This window comes from Nipponia nippon, unplaced genomic scaffold (genome assembly GCF_047370975.1).
Source record: "Nipponia nippon isolate SJK-2023a ecotype South Korea unplaced genomic scaffold, ASM4737097v1 scaffold_8, whole genome shotgun sequence".
NCBI classification, from domain to species: domain Eukaryota; kingdom Metazoa; phylum Chordata; class Aves; order Pelecaniformes; family Threskiornithidae; genus Nipponia; species Nipponia nippon.
Window position 1 is genome coordinate 41,358,265 of NW_028262402.1, and position 27,671 is coordinate 41,385,935.

Consider the following 27,671-nt stretch of genomic DNA (forward strand, 5'->3'; position numbering starts at 1 on the left):
CATATTCATGTGCCATATAAAACCAAAAACCTTTTTTCACATCAGAAGAGTGTCACCTAATTTAACATTACTTAGTACCTTCTTCTTAGCACGGTGCTTAGTTTGTAGTGTATTTGGTGCCCACCCTCAACAAGATGGATGAAGAGAGAACATGTCCTCACATCACTCATAAAAAATCCACAGCTGTCACTGATCTCAGTGGTTCTGGATTTCCCCAGTGGCTGATGGCGGTACACCTGAAAAAACAGCTCTGCAGCAGTGAGGATCTTAATTTGTAAAAATGCTTTTCAAGGCATTAAGCCCATCACAACAGGAATTACAAATTCACACAGGTCTCCCCACTACTTGAACTCAGCAATCATGCTTCTATCCACTGATGTGCTGTCAATGGTGAACTGACAGATTCGAGACCTCAGACAGGCATGCCATACCCATACAAACTGCAAAATGAAGCCCTATTGCATGAAAATCATTATATTAATCTACAGGCAGGCAAGGTCACCACTTTTCCAAAACTTCTTTTGTGTTTCATAAGTGGAAATGACAAAGGCAAAGTTTCATTAGTGACCTAGTGGTCCCAGACAGACAGACCAAGGTCCAAGGGAGATGAAATCCCTACTGCATACATTGCAGGTAATCAATCAGCAGAGGTGCACTATCATCAGGAGGGGCCTGCACTCACCAGATGCTTTGCTGCACCTCATTGCTTCTGCCACAAAAACCAGTCGTCATCATCGTAAGACAGTTCTGGTGTGCTAGCATTGTTGCCAAGCTGCGTTTCAGGCTAGTCTGCCTCCCAGAGTGATTTTTTGGTTTAGCACAAAACACCCTGTACCCATGGATGTTGACAAGAGAGCACACATGCCTCACATAACAAGTGAAGACGTGACCCTAGCGGAGAGTATGGGATGACCACATGCTACCCAGCCAGCAGCACCACCAAGCCTTTGCTCAGCACTGAGTTCTGCAGGATGCTGTGGAGCCAGGAGGCTGCAGGGGCCAGCACCTGCTACCAGATCAACGGTGGAGATGTTGGGTACCCATAACATCAAAAACTTCACCTGATACCCCAGCATCAGGCATGTGCTTAGAGCTGCTGAGCTTGCTTGAAGATCCAGTCTTTGCTGAGGTCTCCATAAACTTCCTTGGTTTAGATCAAGGGAGACACTTCTCTGAGGTTACTGGCTTAGCCTGTTCAGTATTTTAAAATATGTATTATAATGAATTTTCCATCAAAGGTGTTGCTTGCTATCTGCCTTGAGAAGATAAATACAGGAAGAGCGGTGCTATAGGAAAACCCTAACTGGTTTCCCATTTCAAGGTAGGTCCTATCTATGCTATAATACTTAAATCCTGCATCGCCCTTCATGAGACAGGAACACTTAACAAAACAAACAAACAGCAATTTCTCATTTGCCAGAAGCACTTTGGTGTTACACTCAAAAACTTGTTATGGGGCAAAAAGGGCAGCACACTTTATAAGGGAAGTCTAGAATTTCTTGTTAGTGTAATTAAAATCCTACAGTGTAACTAAGCAACAACAAGTAGTTCTAACAAGTAGTCCAGCTAGAACAATGCTAACACTCATCATCCAAATGATCTAATTAACACAAAATAAATCTTAATGATACAGTTTTAAAATCATTATACAAAGCCTCCTACTATCTTCCCCTTTCTCTGGATTTATACTGACCCTCCCACAGCCCCTGTGTGTCCTCAGGTCAGCAGCAGCGCCTGTGTGACACACTTCTACACTTCGCTCTGTCTTCATTGGTCTGGAGCTCATGTGATGTCCCAATTTACTCTGTATGGTGTATTTTATACTTGGTAGATAGATACCTGCTGCTTGTTGCTCCTGTGGCTAGTTCTGCTCAGGTCACAGGTCCATGCCTCTTTAGCTTACAGTGGTAAGTTGTTTATAGCCCTGGGGTGTCCAGTGCCAGCCTGTTCCCTCTCTCTTATTTCCCGCCGACCTGCACACCTGTATGCTGTGTCCCCATTCCCAAGGCCTCTGCTGTCATACCAGGCCTGCGTATAATGACATAATAATGACGTCATTATGGTAGGGTCATAAATGTTGCATTCTGCACAGAGTAACTATACTATAAAGTATAAAATTGTGGCTATTCTGTGATTGTACAAAGATAAGCAAAAGTAGAGCAAATTAGGCAACGGTCACCTAATCACTGGAAGAATTGTTGTTACAACTAAATTAACTAAAACAAAGCTCCAGGCAGGCCAGGAAGACCCCACACAAAGCCTGGCAAGCTTGCCTCAGTCCTAAGACCTTGCAAAGTTACTGCGAAGTCAACAGACTTTACTGGGCTATACATGACTACCAAGAGATTTTTGTCAAGAAAGGAAAAAATTACGCCAGAAGAGGCATCATTCCAACAAAATGTTCCACGTTAGTGTAATGAGAAAAGTAAACACGAGTGCATTATCAGGAAAATAAAAGCTGAACTGACAGTGACCGGGTTGGTTGCCATTCATGCTCTCCATGATGTGAGCAAACTTATTTGCAACAGACAACCCCCCCTTCCACCCCAAGACATGCATTCTCACCCTACACTTCAGATTTTACTGCTTTATTTCCTGTGGCATATTAATGAACAAAAGCAGAATTGCCTATAAACACATTTCTGAAACTGTTTATAGTGTAAGGGCATTCATCTTCTACTCACATTATGAAACAGATACTTCTGAATGTGCTGCGTATCAACCTGGAAGTGACGAAAATACTTAACAGCTTTATAAAAGCCTCTTTTTGCTTAGAGGAGAGAGTACCCATGTACAGTAGCCCTTGTTATCCCCAAAATGTTATTTTGTTCTACTCCATGCTTTGTAACGACAGCTGTCTCTTTCAGGCTCGAACAGACCATCTTGTTTGGCTTTGCAATGCCAGACATCACCATGTGTACGGCTTCACAGATCACTGGTAGATATCTGTTTGCAGTTCTGTAACTTACAAATGCATACACTGCTATTTTTCTTTCCATTTTTCAGAAAGTTTCATATAATATTCTGTACAAATGGGATTGCACTCATAGGTACATAACCAAACATATGTATCTTGGATGGAGATCTTTGTAAAGTGGATTTTAGCCCAAAGTAAATTTTTCTAATCAGGTTTAAAAGCCTCCAGAATTGGAGATTATAATGGAAACAGTGCAACAGAGCATCTAATAGCAGCACTGCAAGATCTCTTCTGTAGAGCAGGAGTAACATTTAGAGAGTGACACTACAATGTTACAGCAATACTCCACAACCCTCATTTCTACTTTTAACACCAGTTTTGCAGTGAAAAATGGAAACAGTAAACAGCAGCTCAAAATTTCTACTAGCAGTATTAATATCAATGACTCTTGCAAAACCAATAGCATAAATCTTGCTCTTAGCACCATGGCACATGTTTAATTAATCAGGCCTGCCATCCTCATTTGCCCTTCACTGGGTTTCACTGATGATTACCCAGTGGAAAATTCAGCCCCTTAATGCAAACAATATCCTTTTTAACACTTTCTTTCCAGTGTCTGGCTTTTGAGGGTGGCAGAGGCATTGTCAGCAAAGGAGACTGGAACTCCATTCTTGGCTTCAGCCACCCTTCTGCAATTTAACCCTTCATATGGATTACAAACCAACGTGGAAGGCGTTGCTTTCTTTCCTTATCCAGAACGGCTTTTCCTCCAAGACCTCTTTTCTTTTCCTCTCAGCTTTAGTGATAGGATTACAGCCAAATTTTTATGCATCCTGTGAATGTGAGGCAAGAGACATATTAAGTGCTAAGTTATTCTAATTTATTCTGCTAAAGGAACCATGTGAGGTAGCACAAAGCCCTCCCTGCTTTTGAATTTTAGGCCAGTCACAAGTTTTACTTGTAAAGGACATCAGGATTTTATTTTCTTGTTGGTAGCGCTACCCAGGAATGAGAGAAAAAAATCATCTAAGAAATGAAACCCTTGTAAATAAAATATAATTCACAGACAGGAGCAGAATTTTCCTCTGGGTCATTATTAGTGAAACCCAGTGAGGGGATAATAAGGACATGAGACCTGATTAATTAAACATTTGCACTATTGTGTGTAATTATAATTTTGTGAATCATCCCATGGACATCTGTTTACACAGGACCATGGGACCCACCATGCCGAGCTTCGCTGGGACCTCAGGCAGAGCCCAGCATGGGGCACTCAGCTGCCGGGGCCCCACGGCTCCTTCCCCAGTCCAAACAACCCTTCTGCCTGCCCAGGCAGCACATCACAGCCTGCCAATCTGGCCACGTGTTCATGGCAGCGCCTTCCTGGAGGAAGCCTCCAAACTGGCCTGGTTTAGTGCTCCGAGCTGATCCACTCATACCCATCACTATGCGAATTTGTGACGACACCTGTAAGTTTTCGCATTAGGTTACTTGAGTGCACTGTGGCATTCTCCTAGCATGTGGGACATATTCCCATTTATCTTACACTTCAATCTATGTTCAAGCCATATACAGCTTACAGGAATTAATATGCCAGGCTTTTACTTGAAACATTTTTTGAAAGGTCTGTGCCATGCCATATTGCAGTCTAAAGCCTTTTTACAGCTTTTGGTTGCTAATTAACTTATCTCAGGTTTTGCAACATTCTGACAAAATAGCCTTGACCTCCTGAAGCGTAGTAAAACCTTGGTGCCGGTATTACCAACTAGATGCTGTGGAGTTACTAATCGAGACAGCATCAGCCTGCCTAAAATTTACTGTAGTAGAAACATAAAATTGTCATAGTTCATGTACACTTCTATGATAACTCTAAGTTGCAGTATGTTTCCACTCCAAATGGTGACTGTGACAACGGCATTTTGGGGACCTGCTTCTCAAAGATGGCTGGGATTGACAGTGCTCCGAACTGCCCTGTCACGGCAAAATGATCTTTCTGGGGAGGCTGGGAACAGCTCTGCTGCCTCTTGGAGGTGTTACATCCACCTCCTTTGGGATGGGAAAGGGTAACTACCACGGAAGTCTATTTTCAAGCATTTGTGGAGAAATAAAGGCATTCATGAGAGAAAGCTCAATATTTTGGTTCATTCTTTGGCTTCCACTACCTGATACAATCATCTGGGGTGTCTGAAAATATCCTATGTTACTAGAAGTGTGGCTCCTAGCCAGAGCACCCCTAAGGGAAAAGAAGAAACTGTGGAAGTAACATGGAGGAAGAAAATCCAGTTTCATATATTTATACTTTTTTTTTTTTTTTCTGATTAGTGACTTTCCAATCTCTCACCCCCTCTTTCAATTGATAATTATCTTTGAGTGTTTTTACAGCACTTGTAGGTCTCCTTTCCCTGCCCATCTAAGAACAGATATTAGATCAGAATATTTCTGAAAAACCCAGATGAAGTAGAAAGCATGAATAGCCCAGCTAAACAGGCTACTTCTTACGTAATAGCTGAAAGGCACAAGAGGCTTTACTGCAACAGAGACCTAGATGTACATGACCAGAAGGGAAAAAGAGAAAAAAAGTTGTTCAGTTGAAAACTTCTGCTGTGTTTTCTGTTGTAAGAGGAATGTGTGTAAAAACCCTGTTAGCAAAATCCTGCCAGACACTGTGGGTGTCAGCATCTTGTGTACGCAAACAAATAGTTGGGTTGTGCTACAGAAATCCAACTGTCACGGGTCAAAAAGACACGCTGAGTTGGCTCAACACAATTTTCGAAATTCATTGCTGTTGTTTTTTCCTTGCGGTAAAATACTGTCTGCCACAGCACCATCTAATTCTTGCATGAAATGATAACATTTCTATCAGGCTAGTGCTAAGTTTACCTTCGGTATGTCTTCTTCAGCCTTCACTCCATGTGGCCAGTCCTGGCAACCTGTCGCAAAACCAACAAACTTTAAACACCCTTCAGGTCTGCCCACTAGTGTGACTGGTTCCTGTGTAGGCATAACAGATAGAAAAAAGCACTTTCCAAACCTTAGAAGATGGGAACATGCTGGACAGAGGGCCTGGCACTGAAAGGCACAAACAGACCTGGATCCTTGAGTCACATCTTCAGACAGAGTATCACTAGATATATGGCGTCTTTGCAAGGAAACACAGCACCCATGAACAACTCCTGCATCTCTTCTCCTTCTTTCTCTACTCTTCTCCCAGACAAGATGATCTAGTCCTAGGGCTCTCTTCCTCTGAATCTCATGATGCCCAGTAAAAAAAATCAATCAATCAGTTGTGAACACTGCTTTTAAAAAAAAAACAGAAACAAAACCAAAACCAACAACCTATCTGGTTTGAGTAATTTGCTAGATTTCATCCTAATTACTCCTAATTATTCCTTGCATTAGCCTGATGAACTGTAGGAATGTATCTTCAGCAAAAGTAAGATTTGAATATAATATCCCTGAACATCTCCAGTGGGACAAGCTGCAGTGTATTTCCAGTATGAGGGGGGAGCTTGACAGATACTAGCAGCACAGGCCACTTCTTAACATGACAGAATAAGGAAACCAAACAAAAAGGAGAACTGGTGCCAATTTTGTAAGTGGATTTAAAGGGCAAGTAAATGCACTTTTCTCGCTTTCAAAAACATTTATTCAGTCATCGTCTTCAGGTAGTTTATCATAAAAGTCAGATTACACATGTGTTTTCCACCCATACCTCCTGATGTTCTTCACAAGAAACTAACTAACTGAAAGGAAAGACACAACAGGAATGATCCTAGTTCCCTCCTTTATACAACTACATTAAAAAAAAGAATGGAGAATTAAGATGTTTTACAAATATAACAAGGCTATGCCAAGAACCTGGTTCTCTGAACCACTAAAGAAAAAGGGACTGTTTTCATGAACAAATTGCCAGGGCTAGGTTTCGCCTTTCATTTAGCTGTTTGGTTGAAATATTCAATCGATTTTGATTGAAACTGACTAGGAAGAAAATACTGAATTTTCTTAGACCTCAATTTTCTTAGGTCTCAACAATAAATTACTACTGAATTTGTTGCTTTTTTTTAAATGAGTGGAAAGCACATGAAATAGCAACACAAAAACCCTAGTGCCATTTGGTGTCTTGAAAGGGGGCTGAGAACCTGGATCCCATAAGTCTACGTTAAAATTTACTCTTGACCAATATTTTGGGCCAGTCACTTAATCGCTCTGTCCCTCAACTAACTTCTGCAAATGACAGATTTTAATATTCCACTGGCTCTAATGCACTAGTAGGCTCTCTAGATGAAAAGCACCAGGTAATGCATGTTGTTATGATAGAAAAAATACAGTAAACCTGTGCAATTGTCTCATGAGGTAGGGTTGCTAATTCACTAATTGATGCCTTTAGAAATACATGCCTGAGCACCGTCAGCATGAAGCTCCCCTGCCTGATACATCTTGACATAACGCGGAGCAGTGCTAAGTACTGAAAACAGTGTGATAACCAACTCCCTCACTTTTTGAAGGAGCTCGGATGAGACAGAGAGAAATCTCCATAGCGATGCTACCACTGCAACTTTGCTATTGAGATCATTGGCTTTGCCAGAAGCCGCACTGAATCTTATGTGAAAACAAACAGCAGGGAATCCTGAGCATCTTATAGACAACCCAGGGAGTAACCAGAGCAGCATTTTTTTCTTGTTTAAACCTTGCACTGTGCAGTGTTGCAATTGACTGGGTGACGCAGCAGCAGAAATCAATTGAAAACTCTAATAAGGGCGTCAGATACGACTGAAGGGAAGCAGGTGAAAAAGATTGTAGATGACATAGCACTGCTGTCTGAATATGTGATGGGAATGCAAGAAACGACTAACAGTTCACAATGGTGTCAGTCCATTTTGGCCTCGCCAATACTAGAGCAATATGACCCTGTATGGGAGAGCTAGCACTTCAGAGAAGATGACCAGCTGACCAAGACAGCCACAGCCTCCTACCTGCAAAGATCTCCAAACGCAAAAATGCATCAAGGCTTGACTGGAAAAGTGACTGGATGAAGCTGGGATAATTTTGGCAAAGAGCATGGCCATCACAAATGACGGTCAATGCTTGTGCCCTGCTGCCCTCTCTGGACCTGTGCTGTGGAGATGGCCAGGCTGCAGCTCAGTTTCTGACATTCTGGAACACCTAATTTTTGTTTAAATTCAAAAACAACTATCCAAACTAGCTAGTACACAAAGCTGAGTCAACCTTACTTATGCAGGTTGAGTTTCAATTAAATCTTTTTACTTAAGGACTCTGCTAAATTGTAGAAATCCTTCGGTGCTTTCAAATGATGGCAAGGAGTGACACACTTTCTCCTACTGTATTTCTTTGCTATCTGTGCTACAGATCTTTCCTGGTTGTGTGACATGCCATCATAGGACAGTCTTTAATGTCAGTAAAACATATTTATAGAAAAGACATAGAAAGGTAAATGGGGAAAAATATATATATAACCTGCATACAAGTGGGGGACACCAAGTAGTCACGAGGCAGACACTTTGTCTTCTTCACTGAACTCTTCTAACCCAGGTTTCATTCTTCCAATTTTTAAATTTTATTTTAAGTATTGAAATATGAGAGAACAAAATCTGAGAGAACCACAGATAAGGGAAATGTGACCCATATAAGATAAGGAGGCAGAATATTTGGCTCTATTTATCTCACAGTACAGAGTGTGTTAGCTTAGACAAGGCCTTTAAAACTTCTTTGGGCCGTAGTTGCAGCAGTCTTAAAATGTACTAAAGGCACTTTATAAAAGGCTTTCAGTGTCAGAGAAAAGAAAAGAAGTGCTGAGTATTGTTACTGTTTCTCCTAGCAAAAGGATCTACATCCAAGGTAGGAGAAACATTTAGAAGCACATGTTGCCTGAGTAACATTCCTTAAAGCACTGGACATCCTAGCAGGCAAGTAATTCATCCTAACATAGGTCTTGATGAATAAAAGGCCAAAATTCCTATTCAGTTCAATAGGGTCAGGATTTCACACAGGAGGTATCCCACCTTAGTCTCTGTATGGTTTATTAGTCCTGCTTCCAAAGAACCACCCTTACTGTTCTTTCTCAACAGGACCCTGATGTATTCATGTTTGCAGGTATAATCCAAACGTTTTATAACTGGTCACACCTGGTTATCAACAGATTGTTAAATTGTCACATTTGCCTCTTCTGTGTTGTCCGTCCTCATGGAAGACGTATGAGGTATTTCTGGCAAACTTGTACACTTTAGGGCCTATCTTATCAATCCACCCACTATGTGTTGCCTATTAAATCAGCAGGAAAACACAGAATGAAAATTGTGCAGCAGATAACATCATGTCTTGCAGTTCCCCCGAGATGCAGGAAAAGACCCTTCTGAAGGTGATTTCTGGTTTACATGGCATAGACCTTTGAAGTACACTCAATCTGGAATCAATTCAGGAATTTACAGATATGGGTTATCAGCCCTTGTTTATTCACAATGATGAGAAGAGTTTAATTAATACCTTGCATATTAGTCAATTCTTTGCTTTTAAACCTTACCTTTTGCCCATCAGCCAATCAATATGTATTTTAATCTTCTTTCCTTTTCAGACGTGGTTTTAACATCTCACAGAACAGAGTAGCAGACTTCACAATCATTAATTGCTATTACCAGCCCTTTCATTTTCTGAACATCAGCAGTTTCTATAAATTCCACTTTCATCCATGTGTTATATTATCCATTCTTATTCACCACTTGTTTCTGAAGTATTCTTTTTAGAAACTGCAGAGAGGTTCTATTAACCAGTAACAGAAAATGATTTTTTTATATGATTTCCTTACTATTCTCAGAATTTCTCATTTGACATGGAAAACCAGATAAGAATAAACTTCAGCTGTAGATATACTTCCATATCTATGTGCAAACCTAAAATATGGATGAGGAAAAAATAGCAATTGTACCTGCTACAAATACAATTAAGCTATTTATTTTGGGATATAGTCTAACTTTTTAACCCAAGGAGCTCTAGGTGACAATTAAGTCCTTCAAAATGAAAGTGCTTGAAGGTCTGGCAGCTCATAGCCTACCAACAAGCCGTTGCATTTCTGCTGATCTTTGGTCACACATAACACATAGTAGCAGTTAATATGACTTTGTATTTGTCCCCCTCTCTGTTAATAAACAAAACCAACAGTTACAAATAGACATGGAAGAACAACTCTCACTGACCTCTCATTTCCATTTTCTTCACGGAATTGAACTCAGACATAAAAGGGAAGTGGACAAGAGATAGGAGCAGGGTCAAGTGACCCAGGAGGAGTATAGTCTTGCCGTCCAGTCATGCAGGGATCGGGTTAGGAAAGCCAAGGCCCACCTGGAGTTGAATCTGGCAAGGGATGTGACGGACAACAGGGAAGTATTCTACAAGTACATGAACAGCAAAAGGAAAATGTGAGCCCACTGCTGAATGGAGCTGAGAAACTGGTGACAGCAGACATAGAGAAGGACAAAGTACTCAGTGGCTTCTTTGCCTTGGTCTTTGCCAGTAAATCTGCTTTCAGGAATCCCAGGCCCCTGAGACCAGACAGAAAATCTGGAGCAAGGAATACTTACTTACCCTAAGTGAAAAAGGACCAGGTTAGGGAGGGAGCACACAAACAAAATGTTTACACATAAGATCAAAAGGGCTGAGGGAGCTGCTGATGTCACTATGAGGTCATTCTCAATTGTCTTTGAATGGTCATGGCGACTAGGAGAGGTTTCTGAAGACCGGAACAGAGCAAATATCACTCCAATCTTCAAGAACAGCAAAAAGGAAGATTTGGAGAACTACAGGCCCTTCAGCATCACCTCAGTCCCAAGGAAGGTGATGAAAAACCACTCCTGGAAACTGTTTCCAGACACATGAATGACAGGAAGGTGATTGGGAATAGTCAGCATGGATTTACGAAGGGAAGATCATGCTTGACCAACTTCATTGCCTTCTACAATGTGGTGACTATCTTGGTGGATGAAGGAAGAACAATGGATGGTGCTTACCTTGACTCTAGCAAAGTCTTTGACACTGTCTCCTGTAACATCATCATAGACAAGCTGACAAAGTACAGGTTAGATAAGTGGACAGTGAAGTGGATTAAAAAGTGGCTGAATAATCAGGCCCAGTGCTGTTTAACATCTTCAGTAATGGCCTGGAGGATGGGATGGAGTGCATCCTCAGCAGGTTCACAGATGATACAAAACTGGGAAGTGTGACTAGTACACCAGAGTGTTTTGCAGATATTCAGAGGGACTTCAATAAGCTAAAGAACTAGGCAGAGAGGAAACTCCAGAAATTCAACAAGGAGAAATGGGAAGTCCTGTAACGGGAGTAATAACCCCAGGCACTGGTACATGCTGGCCACCCAGCTGGAAAGCAGCTTTGCAGAAAAGGATTTGGGGGTTCTGATGGGCAACAAGCTGACCATGAGGCAGCAATGCATTCTCACAGCATAAAAGGACAATGGTATCCTGGGCTGCTTTAGGCAGGGAGTGGTCAGCAGGTCAAGGAAGGTGATCTTTCCACTCTGCTCAGCGCTGGTGAGGCCACATCTGGAGTACTGTGTTCAGTTCTGGGCTCCCCAGTACAGAAGAGACATGGGAAAACTGGAACAACTCCTGTGCAGGGCAACAAAGATGATCAAGCTACTGGAGCACCTTTTGTATGAGGAGAGGCTGAATGAGCTGGGCCTGTTCAGCTTGGAGAAAAGCAGGCTCAGGGGAATCTTATCCATGTGCATAAATACCCAACAGGAGGGAATGAAGATGAGGGAGCCACTCTTCTCTGTGGTGCCCAGTGACAAGACAAGAGGCAATGGGCACAAACTGAAACACAGGAGGCTCCCTCTGAACATCAGGAAGCACTTTTTTGACTGTGAGGGTGATCGAGCACTAGCACAGGTTACCCAGGGAGGTTATAGAGTCTCTGTCCTTGGAGATATTCAAAACTCAACTGAGCACAGTCCTGGAAAACCTACTCTAGCTGATCCCGCTCTGAGCAGGAGGGTCAACTAGATGATCTTCAAAGGTCCCTTCCGACCTCAACCATTCTGTGACTCTGTTATTCTGTGATTCTGTGATTTGTAAGCCAGTGACTTGCTTGCAGTTATTTGCTGCAAAAATTTATGAATTTGATGACTTTGTTCTGTGACCCATGAGAATGATCACATCACTCGTGTGGTGGCATCATGGAATAGATGAAGTAATCATCATGAAAGAGGAACACCTCCATAACAAACCAAACACTCTTGGGTACTGTAAGCTAAAGACAGAGAGAATGAACGATGAAATTTTAGGATATGCTCATCCTCTCATTTGCTGTGGATGCAAACCTCAGGTTTCACAATGATGAATTTCCTCTCCAACCTTTTATTAGACTGATAGCTGTATGCCTGTGTATTTGTGTGTCTCATCATTACTGTGCATTGCACACTATGTTTTTCATATATGTGCCAAGTGAAATTTTAATGACTTTCATTTTTCTATCACCTTTGCAGTCCTCTAAGTTCCCACCTTGAAACTTCTTAGTTAACATGTATATGGCATAATTTATTTGATAGTTTTAAGAAAAGCAGCTGAGTTTGTGTAATAATAGTAAATTAATGCTGTCCTTGGGGACAAGACACCTCTTTTTAGACAAACCCCTCACAACACGAATAACTGGGGCAAAGAAAATGTGTTAAAATATCGTTTAGAATTGACTTCTGTTGGTAGTCAGGACAAGAAAACTGGGGTATCAGGTTTACAACCCAGTTGAGTGACCCTGTGTTTCTGACAGAATGTTTAAACTCTGTTCTAATATAGGAGTAATTCTAGAAATGCTCAAAGCTGCACCACCTAGATCTACTTTCTTCCTTCATTCTTTCTCCCAGAGAACTCCTTCATTCTGGAAAAGGCAGAATTTTGATTGTGAAAATAAATATACATATACATACACAATAAGAGGAATAAAGCAGAGATACAGGAAACTAAGAATTGGAAATCAGGGTGGGGAAAGCTTGTGGAAGCCATGCAGAAATTTCTATCACAACACTTTCCTCAGGATTACAGCCCAGATTCCAATCTAAAGTCAACCCAAGTAGCTCTCTACATGTCATCTTCATGTCCCTAAGATTTTTATCTTTCTGAGATCCTCAGACTTGTCTATACAGTTATAGTCTCTAAATTGGTTGTGAATTAGACAACTAGTTTAATGAAAAAGATGACTAGCAGCTGCTCAAAGAAATAAGTTTGTATTTGACTAGCTGACATGGTGAACTGTAAGTACTCTATGAACTTTGTAAGAGGTTCTTGTAGACTCAGACAGAGGTAGAAACCATTTCAGTTATTAAAAGAAACCAAGTCTTTTTGTGCAGCACCAAAAAGGACGAAACTCCTCCCTTTCAAATTATAAATCTTTATAGTGCAATTCTTTATGGCTAGGAAGAAGACTTCAGACACTTTTCAAATAACCCCAACCGTTTAATCTGTACCCTTCAGGAAGTCAAGCTGTGTGTGTACGTGAGACAGAAACATTTTTGCTGAAATAGGAAGAATCATACGGTTCTGCTCAGCCCACTGTAAAACTAGCTGCTTCTGATAGGGGAAGGAACCTACTTTTCCTTTGCAGAGAATGGCATTATATGGCTTGTGAATCGCCATCCTTTTGTAGTCTGGTCAGAACCTGTGACCACAGGGGAGCACTGTAGGCAAATATCTCCCAAAAAGAAAATGAACAGTAGATCCATTAGCAAAGGTATTTAATTTTATTTATGTAGAAACCCAGCAGCTTCTAAGTTTAGTTTACAGGAAAACAAGTGTGAGCCTTTCATAAAAGGTCCTATTTATCACTTCCTTTTAAATTTACTGTTTCTCCAGTCAGTTCAGTCAGGGTGTTCTCTGTTAGGTTTCAAGCAATTTGTTTGAAATTCTAGCAAATCCAATATCCCAGTAGTAACATTTATTGATTTCCCTACCTTTCCCTGTGCAGTGATCAGCCAATCACATAGGTACAAAAGTGCAATACAAACAACAAGTATTCCACAAATACTTAATGAAGACTTTTGATGTAGTTACAGTTGTAAAGGTAAGTGTTTCACAGTGGAGGAAATTTGCATTTTCAGTAAGTTAAGATACCTTCACAGACTGCAGGACATCATTATACAGTAGAGATGACAATGAAAGGACTTTGCAGATAGATAACATTTTTCATCTGAGAATGAAAACACTTTTTAAAAGTACTGAAGAAAAAACAGTAGAAATTCTTACGAGAATTTACAATCAGGCTTTTGGACAAAAAGATTCCATTTTGAAGGGTAAGCTGGGAATTTTTTTGTTTGTTTTTTTCATTGTTTGTTTTTTTGGTTTTTTTTTTTTTTTAAGTAGCAGTTGACATGAAAGATAAAGGGGGTTTTGCTCTTTTTCTTACAGGGAGTCACAGCCAGCATTTGCTGTCCAAATCCCAATTTATTATTAAAATCACACAACCCCTTCTTTAGAAATAAACAAAGCCTTTTGCCACTGAACAAAGCTACAAGTTACCTGATGTCCTCTGAAGCCATCCAGAGATTCCCAGGTCTTCTTTTCTTTCTGGTCCTTCACAATTAAAGATGTTTCTACCTATTCTCCCCTTTTATATATTATTTTCTTAAATTAGTATGTCCATTAGGAGAATATTAGCACAGTTTTCATAATTGGTCAGTTTTACATGCCTTTCTTGTCGGAGCTTTTTGACCAAATGACTAGCACTGCTTTGCAGTTAGCCTAAGATTATGATATTTGGCTCACCCCTTTAAAAAGGGGTTTATTTACAATGGCAAACAATGAATTCTTTTCGGTTTACTGGTGATCATCAAGTTTCCTCTTCTCTCTTGCTGATAATTTAACACACTCTGCCTTAACAAGAGGCTCGAGGGTTCACCAAGCAACAGTTGGTTCTCCCTGACTGCTATAAGTGCTTCTGAGTAAAACAAGGAGTTCAGTGCCATGTTCACAATATGTATAAGAGTATGTACACCACAGGGTGCTAAAGCATACATTAAATAAAATAAAGCATTAACATGTTCAAAAAGCCAATATCCCACTCCAATGTTCATATACAAATGCAGTGCATGGACAATTAGACTTTGAGCTACTTTGAGAAGGTTCCCACAAGTCTCCTTATGGCTTCACCCCTTTGTATCACTCAGTGCTCTTTGCAGCACAGTTGTGAGTTTCTGGAAGCTGGAAGGATTTATTTTTTGCCCTTGAGCCAGTGACAGACATGATACACAGGTCAGAACTCTATAGGCCCTGTCTGCTGAACTACACTGCTCTCCGTAGTATACAAGAGACTCAGTGTAGATCTTGGAAGAAGACATAGACCTGCAAACTTCACCAGTAATTCATCCTGTGAAGCAGTTAATCTGGTTCCAAACACTTTCATGATATCTTAGACAGTAGGAGGAAGCTGAATATATTTACTTAAACCCATAAAGGCAGGTACTTAAACGGGCTGCTGCTTCTAAGAAGCTCTGACTATTACAACTTTCTACAGAAACTCTTTGTGATTTACCACTCACGTAAGTTTCAAACACTTAGTTATTCCCTTAGAAGCCCGAGTGTGATGTCCTAATGTTAATAAGATAGTATAAGAACGAAGAAGTTCACACAAAGCATCAAAAGTTTCACATAAGCTAGGTCCATTTGCAGTTGCAGGCTTCAACCAGACTGGCTGACATCAACTTGAAAAATGACATTGGCTTGCAAAAAATAAAAAAAAAAAGTTGTAACTCATGAGCATTTGCAAATTCATTTCCAAGACACTGAATTCTAATGACTTCCAGAAAGCATCCTGCAGTCATGAGAAAAATCCTGGAAAGCACAGAGCCCAAAAGCATAACAAATCCCTATGGGACTAGACAAACAGCATGCAGAATACTTCAGCCAAAATAAGGAAGTACATAACAGCTGTCCATATGAGGGCAGTTATTTTGGAATAGTTATTCTACCGTGCAAAAGCACAATATGAAATATGCCCCACCCATTGTGCACACAAGCTCTTGTAAGCTCACCAGTTTTCATTGCCTCCCATATTCCCCTTCAAAGGCTTTTGTTTGCTTGAGTCCACAATTTACAGTATTTTCTGTATCTCACTTGCCAAGCCAGCATCTATTTCCTCTTGAGGGTTTTAGACTGGTATGGAGACTTAACACTGAGAAGTATTCAGAGAAAGAACATGAAGTTATTTTTTCCAAACTTAGACACAGACAAGATGAAAAAGCCACTGGTGTGTCCTAAGGCAAGCTTACAAAAGCTATCAGAAGGTGCTTCTATAACAAATCTGCCTGCTGGAGTTGGCTTTGTACTTTTCAAGGTACATTTACTAACTTGTCTGACACACTCAATAAAAAAATCTTGAGATTAATTTATTTATCTAAAGACCCAACAATTCTGTCTTATCAGTCCTCTCACGAGGCAGTCTGAAAACATATACGAGGAAAAAAAAACAGTTCACATTTCCTGTCAGTGTATAATGAACGTTGCCACCGTTTAGACAGTATAAGATTCCTACTCCAGCAGAGTACGACTGCTCTGTCTTGCACGCTGTTTTTCTATAGCAGGACGATATGTCAGTGTATACTTTGCTGAAGAGAACTTTCTGTCAACAATCAGTGTTTCATTGGCATTAATGTGCAGTAAAAGACAACGAAGCATGACTCAATTAAACCACCAAATACTGCATTTAAATAACATTAACCCCTGACATTTTAAAAGAACTGTGCAGGATTTTAGCTGCATGACTCTCGTTAAGGTCAGTGCTTTAATATATACAGCTTCCCACCCCAAATGTCTGACATAAACTTGTATCAGTAAGCCAATTCAGAATGAAGCCTGAAACCAGCGTTTATCTTCTACTGCAAACATATTGCAACTAAGATTTCTCCCATGCTATTGTTTGTGGGAACAAATTTTATTAACCTTCACATGGCATAAAGGTAGGGAAGGATTTCATATTCAATTCCTAATTCCCTTGCTTTTTTTGATAACTATCTTGTGAACTGAGGATTTGGAAATGATTTTTAAAAGTTTTTTATTCAGTAAAAATCTCAAATGCTGTCTGAATGACACAGGATGGAGCATAGCTTTGGGTCTCTCCCCATGTGTGCCTGCAAAATCCCATGCATTAGAAAGACTTTATGTATGAAATCATGATGGGCTGGCAAATCAACACAGCATACACTGAAAGTTACTGAAACTCTTGCCTGATTCATACAAAAGTTGCCACCATTTAGACTGGCACTGCTATGTACATGTGCCAGATTCTTACACCTCCCAGCATTTTCCCTGCAAACCGTAAAAGGTATATACCTTACTTAACAGATTACTGTTCACAAGTACACAGTCTATGATGCTTGCTGCCAGGACTTTTAGGACCACACCACTCCCGTGAACTAAACCATTCAAGCATCTACAAGTCAATAGTTAGTGGGGCTGCTATATGGGTTAGCTGTGTACCACACAAAAAGGAATGTAAATATGTTTATGTACTAAATATAATCAGCATTGTTGTTTTCATTTTGAACAATCTCCCTGTTACCATTATGCAGTGGGAGATTAAAAAATCTGTTTACCATGAAAAACAAGGGATAAAGGGATACTTACACAATAATGCTCACAATACTTGTGCTTAAAGTAAATCCAATGTCCTTAATTTTTTAATTAATGACTTTCATTGAATTAGTCAAAACAAAATCCAACAACTTCTGAAGCTTTAATCAGGCACAGTAGAGCCATGAGAAGGCAATCTAATATCAGTAATGATTATTAGTACTATTAGCTTATAAAGAGACAAGAAGTATCGTAAGTAGAAGTGGTAAACAAAGAACTGAAGAAAAAGTATTCAGTGGATCTTCCTACCTCCTGATGAGCATTCCTTGCAAACAATTTAGTTTTCAGACACTTCCTCATATTTTTCTTTCTCCTTGTTCAATTTTATTCATCAGTGACTGGACACCAGAAACAGCAGACAAAGATTCAGTTTCACGTGCACTGCTGAATGACTGGTTCGTAAAGTAAGAGCCTTTTTTTTTTTTTAACATTAGCATCGAACTACAATACATAAAATTATATAAACTGCACAAAATCCCTACATGATGCTCCCCATGACAGCGATCAGATCCACGTTAGCATTACAAAGAGCATGTCACCTTCCATCTTCCATTGATATTGAAGGACGATTTGCAGAGACCTAATTGAAAGCCAAGTCTACATCTGTAAAATTGAAGTCACAGCAGAGGTAGAGAACATATAAAAGAATGTAATTATACCAGTTCTAATCCCAAAACACTGTACATGAAGGAGTTAAATAATATAGATTTAATATATGTAAAGATCACTGTAGATGCCACTGTTTTAGGTGAATATTCAGCAAACAGGAAAGAAGACACTTAAATACTTTCCAAGCAAATACTGAGGTACATTTTTGGGCCATACAGAAAGCATGATGTGAAATGATTGTCCAAAAAGCATCAGATTCTGAAGACCAAAGTGAAGCCAAGTTAGGCAAAATCTACTAAGTTCATACTCGGCACAATGAAAGTTGAAAAGATAGGAAAGAATGTCCTAAAAGATTAATTTTGTGAGTTTGGATTTCAAGGCCAATTAACAAAACGATGGAATGAGAAATGCTGAGTCAGCTTGGTGTTCAGAAAGGTGCTCTTCACATAAAGATTTGTTGCAAACTGTGATACTGCCAGGGGCTTCTTGGGTTTTACTCGCTAGAGAATAATCAAACAACAACAAAAAACATCAGGAGAAAAATGCTACTAAAGTAATTTTGTATTTCAAAAGAGAGTTTAAATAATTTTTAGAATTTAAGTTGTACCACTGAACATTCAGTTTTATATAAAATTTAAAGCCTTGGAAAACCTTTCAAGTATAGGATAACAGCAGTATGATCAGATGCTGTTGTACGTGATCAAATGATCAAACTGACCTAATTGACAAACAGGTTATATAAAATGTTGCATTTCACTTAATCCAGGGCTTTAGCAGTGTTTGGGAATTTTAAGAGCCCTTTAAACAGCGAAATGGCCCTCTGTTGAGTAAGGAAATATGGACTATATACCTGGACAGTAAGTCAGTTTCAAAATTGTCTGAACTGGTGGGCTCAAAGGGTTGTGATCAGTGGCACAAAGTCCACCTGGAGGCCAGTCACTAGGGGTGTACCCCAGGGTCAATACTGGAGCAATACTGTTTAATAACTTAATTAAGGACCTGGACAATGGGGCCCAGTGTACGCTCCACAAGTTTGCTGATGATACAAAGCAGGGAGAAGTGGTTGATAGACCAGCACAGTGTGCTGGCATCCAGAGGGACTTTGACAGGCCAGAGAAATGGGCTGACATGAACTTCACAAAGTTCAGAAAAAGAGAAGAAGGAAGTCCTCTACCTGGGGTGGAATAACCTCCTGCACCAGGACAGGCTGGGGGCCCAAGACTGACTGGAGACCAATGGGCTGGGGAGCAACTTGGCAGAAGAGTACCTGGAGGTCCTCGTAGGCTCCATGTTGACCACAAAGCAGCAATGTGCCCTTGCAGCAAAGCAGGCCAACAGCCTCCTTGGGCTGCATCAGGAAGTGAGCTGCCAGCAGGTCGAGGGAGGTGATCCTTCCCCTCTCTTCAGCACTGGTGGTGCCATATTTGGAGTAATGGCTCCAGTCCTGAGCTCCCTAGTACAAGAGAGACATGGACATACTGGAATGAGTCCAGTGAAGAGCCACAAAGATGACTGATGAAATGACTGGAGGATCCGTCACACAAGGAGAGGCTGAGAGTTGTGATTTTTTTAGCCTGTAGAAGAGAAGGCTCAGGGAGATCTTATCAACGTGTACAAACACCTGCAAAGTAAAGAAGATGGAGCCACACTATTCTCTGTGGTGCCTAGTGACAGGACAAGAGGCAATGGACACAAACTGAAACATATGAAATTCCATTTAAACATAAGAAAAAAACACCTTTACTTTGAGGGTGATTGAACACTGGAACAGGTTGTCAAGAGAGACTCCATCCTTGCAGATATTCAAACCCAACTGGACATGATGCTCAGCAACCTGTTGAGCTGTGTTCTGAGCAGGGGTGCTGGACTACATGATCTCCAGAGGTGCCTTCCAACCTCAGCTCCCTGGATTAACTTGGTAAAGGCATCCAAGGTGTTTTCCAGCAATGGAGGAGACTCCCATAACTGTAAATCAAACTTTACTGGCAGTAAAGCTTGTGCTGAATTTGCAAACGTGTGGGAGACAGGGGGAGCCGAAAAGCTCTTCTGTACTACTGGTGTAGTAGTAATTGCTTACAGTATGTGGAGTGATAATAGGGTCAGCTCAATAACCAAACTCTTTGCTGAGAGTTATGCACACAAGTGTGCACACAGGCGCACACACAATTTGTACTAACAGCTGCAAAACTTCCTGTTGCAGGGAAGAAATCATATGTTTCACAGTCTCTTCAGAGATGAGTTGCTTGGTGGGAAAATAAATTAATATGAATTTTGAGACTGATCAGAAGGCATATGTGTGACCAATTATTTGTTGTGCCACATTCAAAAAACTTGGAGAATATTCTAGCCCCACTAAACATGGGCTTTCCTCTAAGGAAACTGTTTGGTTATTCTCATGGAGAAGTGCTGATGATGGAGCTGAGGTTATCCAAGTGGAAGCAGTCTTCTTGAAATCCCAGGCCCAAACCATGAAAAGCTCTGAAAGTAAGGATCAAAGTCTCAAGCTCTACAATTTTCAAAGCAAGCCAGAGAGAGCAGATGGTATAAAACAGTCAGGATGCTCTTTTGGCAGCTACTGTTACTGAATTGTGTTGCCACATTCTACACAAGCATGATTTTTATTGTGTCCCCAAAAAGGGAAGAAATGCTTTGGTGGGATCATTTGTAAACTACTAACAGGGGATCTTGCCAGCTGGATTTCTTCTATTCATTTGGAATTTATCACAAACTTCAATTTATCAGATGCCTGGAAAAGCAACACAGGAGTATTTGATTAATGATGATCCAGTTTACTACTCAACAACTTCTTCACAATATGAGAAAGAAGAGCTTTCCTTTACAAATGGGACATCTGACATCCAAACAAAACATATTTCAAAGTCTCTTCAAAGTGGATGGGTTTAAGAAAAATAGTCTGTAACTCACAGTTGGTCAATATTTAAACAGAGTGAATGAGGTAGATGCCCTCCTTTCAATGAAAACGTACAAGCTAGTTCTTGTAAGAAATGGTAGCTCACTAGATTATTCCTATTAACTACGCTCAGTTTGCCATTGCAACAGCCCCTGTAAAATCACATGAACCTATGCTTGGAGCAGTAACTGGAGGAGATTGGTCCTAGTCTCAATAAGATACTGATTTCAGAAAGAAAAACAGATTTCAGAAAGAAATCCTTCTTCCGACACTACATGCACAATACCACATATACTGGCAATGATGGGAAAGGGACAAACATGCTGCAAATTTTCTTTAGAAGTTGGAGGCCATGTAGCAAAGAATAGGCACTTTCTTTCTCAAACTATAGAGTACCACGAGAATATATTTTAAATAATAAGGAACATACATGTTTCTATACATAGAAGAGAGAAAAATGCTCGGTAAAATATACTTTTTCATTCTTCATGCAAATATAACAGATCTTTGACATTCTATTTGGGAGAGAAAAATACAGTACTTGCAGTGCTGTTATCAGGAACAGTCACTGTCAGGAAAGAGGGGAGCCAAGACTTTTGCAGGGAAACTTCTTTCTTTCAATATTCAAGAATAAATACATCATCATAAAGAAAAGGAGTGTTCTTCCTTTATCAGCCAACTCTTACACATGAGAGTTCTGCAGGATTTCTTATTTGTTTTAGCATGGCTCTGTATTAGTATACATATACACATGCACATCATGGTTGTGAGCAATGGACTTGCACAATAGGGGAATACCTGAAAACTTGAAGCTATCTTTGATTAAAGTTCTTCTGTTGCAAATTTGATATTTATTTTAGCTTTTCTGGTACCTGAAAACAAGGGTATTTGGAACACTTTGGTCATTGTAAGTGGTGTATTATCTATGCAAATATTGTTTTCCATCCAAAATGGAACTTCAGTAGTAGTCGGGAGGCTTTAAAATCAAATCCTACATTTGACATATTAGAAGAAATTACAAATTCCATAATGCATAATATTATTTTTCTAATGTATCACTGGCCCATAATAAGAAACAATCTATTATATAGATTTTGCATTCAATCTTTTTGTCAAAAACTACATAGCACATCAAAAGTTAATAGCACTGGGGAGTTCAGTGATTAATATGAAAACAAATGGTATATTACAAATTTTCTTTTGTTCTTCATTCACAAGGATGAAACTGCTAGGATTTAACCTTTAAGGGTTAAAGAGTTTAATCAATGTCAATGTCTGATCTTCTGAAGGCGATAAAGAACAGTCTGTCTAGCGATACCCAACAGAACATCACTTTGTCAAGCCACAAAGCGCCCAAAAGCTTGTCAAGTAAGTTACCAGAAACCTCTTTGTGGTTAGAACTCAGCTCCTTCCTGCTTGACCTATTATTTGATATTTGACCACTTGGTTGCAAGACACTTGCTCTTTCCAGCTGAAATGTCACTGGGGCATCTTGTCAGCTCCCCGACATCTCGGCCTGACATACAATTTTACTTTTGTGTGCTACAAGGCAGAAAATGCAGGGCAATGGCCTTGCTTTAAATTCTGTCAGCATCAAAGATGGGCGTCACTCTTGGGTCCTACCAACAACAACAAAAAAGGAGTCTATTTGAAGGTCAAAACAGCCATTACTTTAAAGTCTTTCAGCTTAAACTAAATATATTACCTGCAACACTGGTTTGGGAACTGTCCTTATAAAGTACATAAACATATCATCAGAAATCCTCCCTGCACAATTGTTCTTCTTTCTTATGAAATGCAGACTTGATAAAAGGGTGAGTTTTCAGCGCCTGCAGGGACCAGATTCAGCAGTTAACTTAACTTGTTCAAATAGGCAAGTGGTATCATGTAGCTTTACAAGGAGCAACCTGACCTTCTCACATTGACCAGCAGTGACATTATTGTGCAGGAAGAGAAGCAGTCACATCATTTCTGTTTTGCACAACCTGCTTAAAGTTTGCAACTAAATGCTTGTCTTCAGTTGAGCTGACAAGAGAAAAGAGGGGGCTCAGTGAACCATGGCAGGGCTGCCATGAAATGACAGGAATCATTGGCATACATTTCAAATAGCTCTCTCAATCCTATTAAAGTATTGCAGTCCTGCTTTAAAATAGACAAGTATGAAACAACTTTGATAGATAGAGACTAAAATGGCTTATTGATTTTTTTTTTTAAGACTGAGGAAAATTACCCAAAATGTGTCATTCTTTAACATTTAAAAATATACTACATAAAATATGAACAACTGCAATAAATAAAAGTTAAAAAATAACTCTTTCAGTATGCAAAGAATGAGAAGCGCAGAAATGTGAACATATGAATACACATTTTCATAAAAACGTAAAATTAATGTCAAAAAATACATACGCTGAACTACAATTCAAAGGTAGCAACAAAATTGCACTTTAATTGCATCATTTTACATTAATGCAATTTTTTCCTTCTAAAAGATTATTGATACAAAGAATCTGAAAATCCATTTTCCATTGTTCTTTTGGGACTGGATGTGACATTCAGGCTGAAGGAATAGACTGAAGACTGAGAACTGGCTCTATTGTGCATAAAACTGTAGGATGTATCAGGTTCAGCTTGCAATGCCAAAAAATCTGGGATACAACTCTGGTCAGGCTGAATTCCTAGCTTGAAGCCATGGTGATATTTGAACTCCCTCTTGATTCCTGGAGTAAAATAAAGTAATAATAAAAAACAAAACAAAAAAGAATCTACATTTACTGTTAAACAAGGAAGAAAAACAATTTAATTATGCCTTTCACAAATGTATGCATATGAAGTATTTGCAACTGTTTCCTTCTTGTTTCAAACGCTTATTTAAAATACAAGGTACCTGAATATATATATTAATCTTTAATAAGCAGGAACAAAGGACATTAGCTAGAGTATTCTGCACTAGTAAGCATTAGGAAACAATAGCCTACTTTATTTGAAGTGCTACAAATACTTACAGAAAACTTTTAGCCCTCTTCATTATCATTTCTAGAGTGTGCTTTTTTTAATCAAGTAAACAAACTTATTCTACAGTCTCCCTGTTGCTGTTATTGAGAAAAATATGCCACGCTAACCATGGAAGGTATTCATTTACTTTTAAATATATTTTACCATCAGTTGAAATCAAACACTTAATACTCTTCAAATATTAGCCTGTTAGAAGACGGCCAGAGAATATACACTGAATGTACGTTGATGGGGAACATGATTCATATTTCAGTGAGTCTCGACACTCCGTCAAACAGTTACAAAGGTTAGACCAGTTAAACTTCAACATTAAATAACTTCCAGCACCAAAACACTGTGCATCCTACTTTGAAAGATTATGGATAATATCAGTATATCAGTACTAATAATTTTTTTAAATGCTAAATAAAGACACTCTGTATTCCCTTAAAACCCCATAATAATAAACAAACTTCAGAAAACACAATGCCATAGTGCTCTTCTGCCCTTTACCAAGGGCAACTTAATGATTGGCAGCAAGTCAATATACTATGTTACCATTTTACCCAATGCACCATATAGCTGTAGAAATAACAATCAATTATTTCATCAGGTCATAAAATATGTGAAAACTTCACATGCAAAGTGTAATTATGGAAAAGACAAAAGTTAAGATACTGAAAGACTGTTACGGTATATTTGAAGTTTTAAACACTCTCTCTTTGGCATTTCAGGAAGAGTATATATGCAGATAAAAAGACACACACACACATAGGCAAAAATGCATACAGAGGTGCAGACTCCAATATACATACTCATAGATATCCAGAGAGAGGCAGAAGGGTGTGTGTATATTCATATTTCAACAAAACCAGACTCAATCATATGTATAAAGACACATTCATGAAAGATTCCCCTTTCCTCTGTTACTATTGCTGGAGAAAAATCAATGGTTGCCTCTAACACCTACTTCAACAGTTCCCTTTGATATGGACTCTTTTGATTTCCTGATTCACCACAAGCCATATTGCAGCTACTGTAAACAGCTAGGTTATGCTAGACCTTTATTAAGAACCCGTACAGTAGCAAATTTAGATGACTACTTCAAGTAGTTTTTCTAAACTATGGTGGTGATGAGGATGAGATAACAAGCAGAACTGGCAAGTATGATCTGTAGCACTCTAGCTTTTCACTCCTTCTAGCTCAACACTATGCAGAACGGGAACCACTAAAAAGCCAAAGCACAAACGAGATTTGTTGCATTTGTATCAGCACATCTGAAATGAGGTCTCAATGAAGGCATCCACCTATTACATCAATTAACAGTCTGTTATTTGTACACTTCAATCAACTGACCACATAGCCAAAATTCTCTCTAAAATAAGTCATTCATAAAAAAATATTAAGACAATATTGAAATATGCAAATAACTTGTGATGTTCTAAAACACTTCTGTGTGTAAAAAAATGAAATCATTAAGATATAAGATATGAACAGGTTTCACTCTGGATAACAAATACTGAAGATAAATTTAAACATACTAGTTTGTACTGCTTTCAACATCTCAATTAATCAACATATCACAATGAGTAAAAATCACATGCTACAATTACACTCTCATATTACTCTTTTTCTAGATGTAGTGAGGGTTTTTTTGAAGAATATGGCATCAAAATCCCAGTAAGGAGATACGAAATCAGATTTCCTTTGAGAGTTGCAAAAAAAATGTATGAAACTTAATGATTGGCAGCAAGTCAATAGACTATGTTACAGTAAAAGCTTCACTGTTGGGCAAAAAAAGCTCTGTTTTAGTTATCCAGATCCTGTGCTGTACTTCTTACAAAGAACAGCATACTATTCATTGAATAGAAGGGAAATCGGATCTAATAGCAATGTGATTGATGTAAAAAAAAATCTTGGCTGTTACTCATAAGAACTGTTTTGATCCAGTATCATTATATACACTCATGATGAATAAGAAAATAGGATTCTATAGGTTAGAAGAAAAAATACTCAGAACTGTTATAACACTCATTGTTTGAACCTGCATACCTGTACACAGGAATTTTAAAGGCAGTTATAATTTCCCCAACAGACCTCTTTCAACATTATTGTATTTAGACACCTTTCTAAAACATGTATTAAATTGACAAACTCAAATGACTATGCCAGAGCCGTGATGATAATCCATCATATAAATATGCATTTAGGTAATTTTTAAAAGAGGAATTATGTATCTTAAATAAAGTGTCTGTTCAGGTAAATCTTTAGCATAGCACTTTTATTTACCTGGTAAGCTGTAAATGATTCCATCTAAACTATTACACTTCATCAGGTAAATAGATATTTAGGACACAATATGTCTAGCAAAAATATGCTTTCAAAATATTTATGCAATATAGTAATTGGTCACATCCTATGGTCATTTTTCAAACTTTGATAGCCTAACTTTATAAAACATGTTTTCCCAAAGACCAAAATATGAAAGGTTAGCCTATATTATGGAATAATAGCTTTCTAAACTATAGTTAACTCAAGCAATTTTTTAGTATTCAACATGGAAGAAGATTTCTAAAACAATTCTTTTCTACAGTTTTTCTTCTGTGATTAGCCTGTGATCACATTTAGGATCTAGTTTACAAGTTGTCTCATGACACATGAGCTGTTTTACCAAAGTTAAAACTGATTTATAGTGCGTTGCTTTATTATGTATGATATTGTAAGGAAATATTGTAATACCACCATGTATTATATCCTTATATATGTTTTTATCGCAATGTCAGCCTACTCCAAAGCATCATGTTGTGATCAAAGACGGCCCATTTTCCTTTTATATATCAATACTTGTGGAATAATATGCACAGTTAGACACTTGGAATCAGAAGACTATGCACATGTTATGACAGTGGTGCAAACAAATAATTACATAAAGAAATTCACTGTTAGAAGTATATTGTTTATCTTCAATTGCAGGAGTAAAATCTATAACCAGAGCTGAAGCCATAAATTGGTCAGAATGATTTCAGCCTTCAAAGCCTACACAAGAATAATTTTACTGGACCACAATGTTCGCTATTATACCACACTACAACTTTTCAATTGCCCTCTACTATTTGTATGTTACAACAATAACTCCTTCCAATTTTGGGATTTCCCATCATTAATTTTACTCACTTTAAACTGCTTTCAAATATTCAATTTAAAAACACCCAAACTTCCCTTCCACTTTCTTATGACATGTAACATTCTGTATTATAAAAAAATCAGAATAATGAAACGTGGTAAGGTTGTTGTGATTCAAGGCTTCTGGGCTGTGAATAACAAGCTTGCATATATGGCTTCAACTGAGGCAAGAAAGTAATGAAACTGCTTAGAATCAGAACAGAAAAGACTGAGTAAGGGATGAAATAAAAGGGTAGAAAGAATAATACTGAAGTAACAACATAATACAAAGACTCAGTTATGGGGGTTCCCTGTGTGATGATGCAGATGCAGTAATAAGTTCAGTGTTATATCTCAAGGTAAATTAAAGACAATTGTTGAATTACAAGGCCAAAGTGTGATCTGGAAACCACCACATTACAGGATATTTAGGTGTGTG

General features: G+C 38.9%; 1 protein-coding gene across 4 annotated transcripts in view; it reads right to left on the bottom strand.

The window, feature by feature from the left end:
- Positions 1-13,681: 13,681 nt before the first annotated feature.
- CCDC171 (coiled-coil domain containing 171) overlaps positions 13,682-27,671 on the bottom strand; it is a 168,759-nt gene continuing 154,769 nt past the window's right edge. For 2 of the 4 annotated variants that reach the window (XM_087742164.1, XM_087742162.1), the window contains one exon: positions 23,617-23,796. In XM_087742164.1, the coding sequence (XP_087598290.1) occupies positions 23,755-23,796 (42 nt within the window). In that variant the 3' untranslated portion in view covers positions 23,617-23,754. Of the gene's footprint in view, positions 23,797-27,671 lie in introns of all 4 variants that reach the window. The other 2 variants (XM_087742166.1, XM_087742163.1) reach the window with 2 other exon arrangements.